At 49.1% G+C, this 9,655-nt stretch overlaps 1 protein-coding gene across 1 annotated transcript; it reads left to right on the forward strand.

The window, feature by feature from the left end:
* The first annotated feature begins 255 nt into the window (after window positions 1–255).
* Window positions 256–8,878, forward strand: ENDOG (endonuclease G). The gene is made up of 3 exons (XM_048822502.2): window positions 256–1,007; window positions 6,758–6,867; window positions 8,032–8,878. The coding sequence occupies exons 1-3, from the start codon at window positions 495–497 to the stop codon at window positions 8,315–8,317; spliced, it is 909 nt and encodes a 302-aa protein (XP_048678459.2). The 5' UTR covers window positions 256–494; the 3' UTR covers window positions 8,318–8,878.
* Window positions 8,879–9,655: the final 777 nt, after the last annotated feature.

Below are 9,655 nucleotides of genomic sequence, written 5' to 3' on the forward strand. Positions count from 1 at the left end.
ACAGACTTGGGTCTTCTGAACACTGTACTCAATACTGATTTTTTTTTCCTTTCCAAGCCACTACAAATGGGTAAAGGGAGGCACAGCTGTGAAATGACTTCTGCCTAAGGCTTCGACTTAGTCATGGATTCCCGCTCGGAGTGAGCGGCGGGGACTCCCGCCGGGGGCGTGGCTTGTTCCTATATTGGCCCAGCGCGTGCCCGGGGGAGCTTCCCGCCCCAGTGCTCAGCGCGTCAACTCTTAAGGGGGCGATGCTTCCGCTGGCCCCACCGAAGCCTTGGGGGGGGGCCGGGGCCTTGCACGGGGCCCAGCCGCGCGGGGGCCCTGCTGGGTGCCGCGTGTCGCAGTTGCCTGCAGCCGGCTGTGTGAGCAGCTGCTCCCCTCAAGCTGACGCCTCCGGCCTCTGGCGGCGGCCCCTTTAAGGCCCCGCTTCTCCCTCGGGACGAGGGAAGGTCGCCGCCCTGCAGCTCTCTCCCCGGCGGCGGGGCCCAGCCATGCAGCGTCTCCGGGGCAGCAGGTGGCTGGTGGCCGGGGCCGCCTTGGCCGCGGGGCTGGGGCTGGGGCTGGCGGGCGGGAGGCGGCTGGGCGGCGGCCCGCCGGCGGCGGGTTTGCTGCCCCGGCTGCCCGTGGTGCCGGTGGTGGCGGCGGCCGCCGACCTCTCCCCGCCGGCGCCCGGGGGCGCGGCCCGCGGCGAGCTGGCCAAGTACGGGCTGCCGGGGCTGCCGCCGCTGCGGAGCCGCGAGTCCTACGTGCTGTGCTACGACCCGCGGAGCCGCAGCGCCCTGTGGGTGCTGGAGCAGCTGCGCGGGGAGGCGCCGGGCGGCCCCGGCGACCGCGCCGCCTGCGACTTCCAGGCGGACGAGTCGGTGCACGAGTATCACCGGGCCACCAACGCCGACTACCGCGGCAGCGGCTTCGACCGCGGCCACCTGGCGGCCGCCGCCAACCACAGGGGGAGCCAGAAGGCCATGCAGGACACCTTCTACCTCAGCAACGTGGCGCCCCAGGTGAGGCGCCCCCGCCCCGGAGCCTGACAGGGAGCCCGCGGGTCCCATAGCCCGTGAGGGAGCCCCCCGGGGGGCTGGCGCCGGCTAGGTAGCGCTTCCCCTCCCCCAGTGTCGGGGAGCCGGGTGTGGCCCTCCTGGGAGTTCACGACCCCCTAAAGCCGGGAGTGCCTCAGGAAGGAATCCCGAGGTCTTCTAAAAACACTCAGTGCTGGGTTGTTTTTGTCCAGGACTCGAACCCCCGAGGGCAGGGTTCCTTGTCTGGCCGGAGAGAGACCGGCAACGCCAGCAAGGTCCGAACACAAAGCTCTTGACTGAAGAGTCAAGGACGTGCTCTTTGCTCCTCCTTTTCTTCTTCCTCTCAGGGGTCTCCAGCCCCCGCTCTGTGCTATGCCTGTTTCTGCCCCTCCTCCGGCTTACCCTCGGCTTTCTGACCTATGCCCAGGACCAGTTGCAAGGCTTAAGACAGGACTTCCAGGCAGAAAAGGAAGCACTGGCTAAGCAAGTACCAGTCCTTCAGAGACTTGTCAAAATTTAACCATTTGTGCTCGGCATATGCCGTAACAACAGTGTGTCTGCCGTAAGAGGATTTTAACTAACATAGGGGACGCTTTGTGGGCTGCTTTATAAATAAATCTGTAATGGGAGGGAACTGTCTATAAAAACCTATTAGTTTTACTTAGAGGCTGCTGGTTCTCTTTGGAGACGGGCTGCTCTCTATTGTTGTGTGCACTCTTCAGTCAAGAGCTTTGTGTTCGGACCTTGCTGGTGTTGCCTGTCTCTCTTCCCTTAGACAACGAACCGTGCCCTCTGGGGTTCGAGTCCTCAACGTTTTTCATAGAATATAAGGGTTGGAAGGGACCCCAGAAGGTCATCTAGTCCAACCCCCTGCTCGAAGCAGGACCAATTCCCAGTTAAATCATCCCAGCCAGGGCTTTGTCAAGCCTGACCTTAAAAACCTCTAAGGAAGGAGATTCTACCACCTCCCTAGGTAATGCATTCCAGTGTTTCACCACCCTCCTAGTGAAAAAGTTTTTCCTAATATCCAATCTAAACCTCCCCCACTGCAACTTGAGACCATTACTCCTCGTTCTGTCATCTGCTACCATTGAGAACAGTCTAGAGCCATCCTCTTTGGAACCCCCTTTCAGGTAGTTGAAAGCAGCTATCAAATCCCCCCTCATTCTTCTCTTCTGCAGGCTAAACAATCCCAGCTCCCTCAGCCTCTCCTCATAACTCATGTGTTCCAGACCCCTAATCATTTTTATTGCCCTTCGCTGGACTCTCTCTTTTATTTGCCTTCGTGTTTTGGGGCTTTAGGGGGTCGCTTTTCAAGCCTTTTTTCTGCAACTATGATAGCTAGAAACTTTTTTTTAAGGGAAGCTGAGATTCTTATGCAATCATATGACTCCAGGAGCTGGGGCTTTAAGGAAAACGGGGAAACGTTAGAGTTGGCAACACAGTCAGGTTCCTCTCCTTAGATGGGAGAGGGACACCACCAGGCTGAGTTGCTCTGCTCCTCTCCAGGGAAAGGGTGACTTCTCCCCATGCCATGTGAGCAGAAATCCCTCTCCCTAAAAGGTAAAGAGGGACACCATAACTGAAGAGGCTGGGATAGAACACAGGAGTCCACTTCACTTTTAAAATGGCTTTTTTTCTTTTTGCTAACTTCCAAAACACCATGTGAGTAAACATCCCACATTTTCACACACAGTGCTGTATAGGACTGACCTGTAACTACTAAGGTGAACAGTGACTTACGGGTTTGACCCCAAACCCACTGAAGTCAATAGAAAGCAGTGCTGCCAACCTCAGAGCTCTAATTTTAGCCAGTTGTGTGAGGAAAAAAGCCCCCAAATTGCCATTTCAAAAGAATGCATAAAAAGGGAAGTGGGATACACCAATCTTTCTGGACAGGAGGCATAGAAATGTAGGGCTGGAAGGGACCTGGAGAGGTTCCCCTAATTCCCCCATGCCCGCTATGACAAAGATGGGCAAACTATGGCTTGCGGGCCACATCCGGCCCACTGGACCATCCTGCCCGGCCCTTGAGCTCCCAGCAGGGGAGGCTAGCCCCTGGTGTCCCCTCTCCCCTGCACTTATGCTGCTGTGCAGGCAGTGCTCTGGGCAGCGAGGCTGCCAGACATGCCGCTTGAGTGGCATGGTAAGGGAGCCGGGGCTGGCGGGTCCCAGGAGGCAGTTGGGGCAGGGGGGGTTGGTTAGGCATGAGAGTCCCGGGGGGGCTGTCAGGGAGTGGGGTTGTGGATAGGGGTCGGGGCAGTTAGGGGACAGGGAGCAGATGGGGTGGAGGTTCTGGGTGGGGCAGACAGGGGACAGGGAACGGGGGGGTTGGAAAGGCATGGAAGTCCTGGGGGCCTGTCAGGGGACAGGGAACAGGAGGGTTAGATGGGTGGGGGAGTTCTTAGGGGGGCAGTCAAGAACCGGGAAGTGAGAGAGGGTGGGGGCCAGGCTGTTTGGGGAGGCACAGCCTTCTCTACCAGGCCCTCCATACAGTTTTGCAACCCCAATGTGGCCCTTGGGCCAAAAAGTTTGCCCACCCCTGCCCTATGATGAGGCAGGACCAAGTAAACCTAGACCACCAACCTTCCTTAAAAACTTCCAGTGAGGGGGATTCCACAACCTCCCTTGGAAGCCTATTCCAGAGCTTTTACTTACCCTTAGAGTTAGAAAGTTTGTCCTAATATCTAATCTAAGTCTACACTGCTTCTTGACCTACCTTCCAGGAGAGAGTGTCTGCCATATGGGAGGGAGGAAGTCTATACAGGGAGAGAGGGGTTCTCCTTCCTAGACAAGGGTGGGAAGGGGGAAGCCTAAATCCCATCCCTCCTCCCCCCAGCAGGATGGGGTATACTGTTGCAGGAGCAAGCAGAAACTAAGGTGGTGAAGTAGCGAAGCCCAATGGAATTTGTGGGAACCCATGGTCCCTGCTGAATGGGCTTACAGGTGGTTACCCACTAACACACTCTCTCAACATGAAGAAAAGGAGTACTTGTGGCACCTTAGAGACTAACCAATTTATTTGAGCACAAGCTTTCGTGAGCTACAGCTCACTTCATCGGATGCATACTGTGGAAAGCATAGAAGATCTTTTATACACACAAAGCATGAAAAAATACCTCCCCCCACCCCACTCTCCTGTTGGCAATAGCTTATCTAAAGTGACCACTCTCCTTACAATGTGTATGATAATCAAGGTGGGCCATTTCCAGCACAAATCCAGGGTTTAACAAGAACGTCGGGGGGGTTAGGAAAAAACAAGGGGAAATAGGTTACCTTATATAATGACTTAGCCACTCCCAGTCTCTATTCAAGCCTAAATTAATTGTATCCAATTTGCAAATGAATTCCAATTCAACAGTTTCTCACTGGAGGCTGGATTTGAAGTTTTTTTGTTGAAGAATTGCAACTTCCATGTCTGTAATCGTGTGACCAGAGAGATTGAAGTGTTCTCCGACTGGTTTATGCATGTTATAATTCTTGACATCTGATTTGTGTCCATTTTTTCTTTTACGTAGAGACTGTCCAGTTTGACCAATGTACATGGCAGAGGGGCATTGCTGGCACATGATGGCATATATCACATTGGTGGATGTGCAGATGAATGAGCCTCTGATAGTGTGGCTGATGTTATTAGGCCCTTTGATGGTGTCCCCTGAATAGATATGTGGGCACAGTTGGCAACGGGCTTTGTTGCAAGGATAGGTTCCTGGGTTAGTGGTTCTGTTGTGTGGTATGTGGTTGCTGGTGAGTATTCGCTTCAGGTTGGGGGGCTGTCTGTAGGCAAGGACTGGCCTGTCTCCCAGGATTTGTGAGAATGTTGGGTCATCCTTCAGGATAGGTTGTAGATCCTTAATAATGCGGTGGAGGGGTTTTAGTTGGGGGCTGAAGGTGACGACTAGTGGCGTTCTGTTATTTTCTATGTTAGGCCTGTCCTGTAGTAGGTGACTTCTGGGAACTCTTCTGGCTCTATCAATCTGTTAAGTTCTGAGGGGGTCTTTTTAACCTCCACTTAAGAGTACGCCTTTCTGACAACTCATGGTTCTTGTCTTCAACCCTTCTACATTCTGTAATTTTCCTATCCAACCTCTTGTTTGTCCCTCTGAAGGCCTCAGCCACTTGATCTATTTCTACCCGTAAGCTGTAGAAACTAACCTCTGTTTTTCCTCTCATAGTTTGATCTCTTTTTCCTTTGACCAATTCTCTATCAATATTCTGTTGAACAGAATAGAACCACAAGCATTATAGGAGATAGGATTGTCCTGCAGTATAGTACCTACCTGCTGCTACATCTTTAATGATTTGGCTAAGGGTTTCTTGTAACTGATCGAAATCTTGTCTTCCCCATTTTGACTGGTCAAACCCTTCTATCTTTCTAGTTAGATAGTTTACAGTGAAGGAAGTTACCTCAGTTTCATGTTTCAAATGAATTGGCTGACACTTGTTTAGGGACTGGAATTAACTAACAATCTCACAGTCCAAATTTCTCTCTGTGTAGGTATGTAGATGGCCACCATCAACAGAGTTACTAATGGCATGTCTAGGTGGGAAAATTTACCAGCAGAACTATACTGGTACAGCAGTTATATGGCTAGTTGTATTGGTATAACTCCCCCTGTGGACACTTATTCTCGAATAGGCGTGTCCACAGGGGACATTGTACTGGTATAGTTAGGTGTAGAGAAGCCCTGGGTGCTTCGCAATCTTTGTTATTGTCATCCCAACATTCCTGAGACTGGGAATAATACGCTTCCCTTTTTACAGATGTGGAACTGAGTTACACAGGAAGTCTGTGTCAGAATGGGGAATGGTTCTCCTGAGCCCTAGGCCAGTACAGGGGTTGAGAACTGCTGGACAAACCTGCCTCTGTAAATAGAGAGGATCACCTAAATTAACTCAAGGGCCACAAGTATTTCCTACCAAACTAAGGCCCTGATCCTGCAAACACTCCCATGCGTGCATAGCTTTACTCATGGGAGTAATCACATTGAAATAAATAAGATACTTCCACATGTAAAGTTAAGCACATAAATAAGTGTTCACAGAAGCCTGAAACTGTGTCTCTGGCCAAAGATTAATCCAAAGTGACTTCAGATATACAAAGCATTTCTGTGAGATAACTCAGGTTTATGCTTCACAAACAGTCATTCTGAAAATGATTAAAAACCATCAGATAAATAAACTACCCTATAAACAGTGTGGCTTAATAGATAGAGCACTGGACTGGGAAGCGAGTCCAAGGCCAGATGGGACCACTATGATAATCGAGTCTGACCTCCTCTATAGATGCAAGCCAGTCTGAATTTTTCTATCTTGTTATACCTTTTGGCTGGTAGATTGAAGAGCTCATTACCAATATTTGTTCCCCCTGTAGGTAATTATAGACTGTGATCAAGTCATCCCTGCACCTTCTCTTCAAGATAGATTCTCAGCTCCTCACCCCACTCTGGATCCTATTCCTGGCTCTGCCTCTGGCCTGCTGGCTGACTGTGACAAGTTACTTCATGGATCTCTGCCTCAGTTCCCCTATCTGTAAAATGGGGGTGATGATACTGAACACCTTTATAAAGTGCTGTGAGATCTAATAAGTGCTATATAAGAGAGCTATTATTTTCATTATTAACTCAAGCTGGAAAAAGCTTAGGATGTGAGGTGCACAGGAAGAGAGACCAGAGCTCAGACTGACTTACATACTTGACTTTTTCCTGGCTGTATTGTGTTTGTTTTGTTTCTAGGATCCTCATTTGAACCAGAAAGCCTGGAATAACCTGGAGAAATACTGCAGGAGTTTAACGAAGTACAACAAGAATGTATATGTCTGCACTGGCCCACTCTTCCTACCCAGGTAAATACCAGAGCTGGATTGAAACTGATCTTAAAACATGCATCATACAGGGAAATTAAGATGGGCTAAGAATGTGACTTGTCTTGTCATGCTCTCAGAAATAGCAATAGATACTGTTTTAAATACTCCCACATTTTCCATGTATGCATGTAGGAATTTAGTGGGCTAGTTTGTTATGCTTGGGATTAGTTTATACATCTTTCAATTGAATAAACCCCTGAAGGGACAGATCAGATTTAAAAATAATTGAATAGAGGAACTCAGATTACCTGGGTAGGATTAAAAGGTAAATAATTTAACTCTGATTTACGTTCCATCAACGCTTTCTTTTTGCACTTAGTTTGGGAGAGTGACAGTAGCTTAGTCATCTTGCGCTGTATTTCATAGTCACCTTTACAGTCCGGCTGCCTTGTCAGATCTGGTACTAGTAGTGCCACAGGCTGCAATAAAGGACTAAATCTGTCCTAGTGTATAGTCACGTTTTCCAAATGAAGGTATAATCTTTGACTGCAATGAACCGTGTTTAGAGGCAGGAAGGGCAATCACTTGAACAGACTCAGTTAAACAAGGACCAAATTAGATATAGTGAAAAGGATGATGGGGAGTGGAACTTGTTCGTTCCTGTTTTACTATGTATAGTGTCTCCCAGGTTAGCTGGGGGTCTAGACCCTGCTACAGCACTTAACAACTTTAAATCAAGAACTGATGTCTTTTTCTAAAAGAGATAATCTAGCTCAACCAGAAATTATGGGCTTTATGCAGGAAACACTGGGTGAAATTCTAGTCCTGCGTCATGCAAGAGGTCAGACTACAGCAGGGGTCCCCAATGTGGTGCCTGCAGGCGCAATGGTGCCCACTGGGGCAGTTGTGTGCGCCCGCAGGACACCACGCTGCCGAAATGCTGTTAAGAAGAATTGCCATTTCTCGGCAGCATTTCAGTGATGGGGTGTTTGGCACCTGCCACAGTCTTTTGGAAATAGGAATGTGCAATTCCCACAGAAAGGTTGGGGACCACTGGACTAGAAGATCATAAGGGCTCCTTCTGGCCTTAGTCATGCATATATTCATCTAAAGCCATGGAAGACGCAATCTGTGCCCTGAGGGGTTTGTGCACATGAGTACTAAGTAAGAGGCAGCAGTAACAGAATCTTGTTCTTTGTGTAGGATGGAGGCAGATGGGAAGATGTACATCAAGTACCAGGTGATTGGCAAGAACCATGTGGCGGTCCCCACGCACTTCTTCAAAGTACTCATCCTAGAGAAGCTCAATGGAGAGATTGAGCTGCGCTCCTATGTGATGCCCAACAGCCCCGTGGAGGAGACAATCCCACTTGAACGTTTCCTGGTTCCTATTGAGAGCATCGAGCGGGCATCGGGGCTGTTGTTTGTTCCTAACATCTTGAAAAGAACAAATCGTTTACAAGCCATCATGCCTGGACGCAATAGCTGAACTCACCCAGGGGATTGAAGACAGAACATTCTGAGGTGAAGGCATCCAATAGAAGGGACTTAACTGTAGTAATTATTTATCAGGGGTATGTATGGGCTCAGATTTATTCTCTTCCCCCCCAGCTATTTTTTTTAAAATGGTCTGGGAGCTTTTCATGGGCCTGCAATAATTAATAGGGTGGCCTGTTTCTTGAGGATGCAAATGCCAAAGATGCTGTACCCTTGGCCCTAAAAATGGCTGCTGGAACTTAATAAAAAGTCAGTGCAGTATTTTAAAGTGCTTTCCCTATCCCCTCCACTTGGCTTAACGGGTGTATCTCTAGACCCTGACCACAAAGCCCCATCGCTATATTTACTCAGTTAAGAGGACACCAAAGGAAATGCTCTTACTGAGCTATGCTTTCAGAGTATGAGGCCCAGGGAAACCACTTGGTTCCCAGAATTAACTTAAGGCCCCCAATTCTTTACTGTTATCCCTGTGGAACAATGTATTTTGTACCATTTTCACTGAAAATCCGTACTATGGATTGGTTTCTTACTAACAGCCAGTACCATGATGGTATACTGGACTCTTCCAATTATTTCTCTGTTCCTCATTGTTTTAACTTGCAGACTTAATGGATGCTGCCTGTCCTTCAATGTAAGCAGCTTTTAAGGCTCAAAATTTTAGGTATGGAGCCAACTGTCCTCAGGAAAGCTCAATGCTGTCTTAAGAGTGAGGTCATCACTTGGTGGCTAGTGTGGCATGGCAGCTTTAAAAGGACACTACACTTCCTGTAAGCAAGTTAACTTTGTAATAGCGTCAGCCTCCTCCCAAAAAGATTAGGCTTGACTAAGCAGCTATAGCATTAAATCTTTTACATAAGGGAGCTAGACACTACCTGTACAGAAGAGAAAGGAAGGAGCATTTACAGTACAGTGTAATGGGTTGTATACCTCCTGTATTTGGCCCAACAGCACCAATGTTGATTGCAAGAAAGAGTTAAGTTTTAGCACTAGTGAAAGACTTACATCAATATGAGGTTCAGGAGGAGTACAGCCATAGGGTTAGTTGTGACACTCATGTCCACTAGGAGGAAAGTCCCAGGCACTCCTTGCATTGGCTAGATCTCCAGAAACGGACATACTCACTAACAAAGGAGGTGAGTGTACCAATTGCTGTAAGTTTAAATGGTCAGGTTACTATTCAGCCTTGCAGCAAGAGAGCTGCTCTTCAGACAGGCAGAGTGACTTGAAAAAGGGGCTCCTCCTAGCCACAGAAGTTACACAGCACCATTTTGCATCAGTTAACTTAGAGCTGCCCCACAGCATCCAGAAGCACTCTACCTCACCATTACTC

Source organism: Caretta caretta, chromosome 16 (assembly GCF_965140235.1).
Source record: "Caretta caretta isolate rCarCar2 chromosome 16, rCarCar1.hap1, whole genome shotgun sequence".
Taxonomy (NCBI): Eukaryota; Metazoa; Chordata; order Testudines; family Cheloniidae; genus Caretta; species Caretta caretta.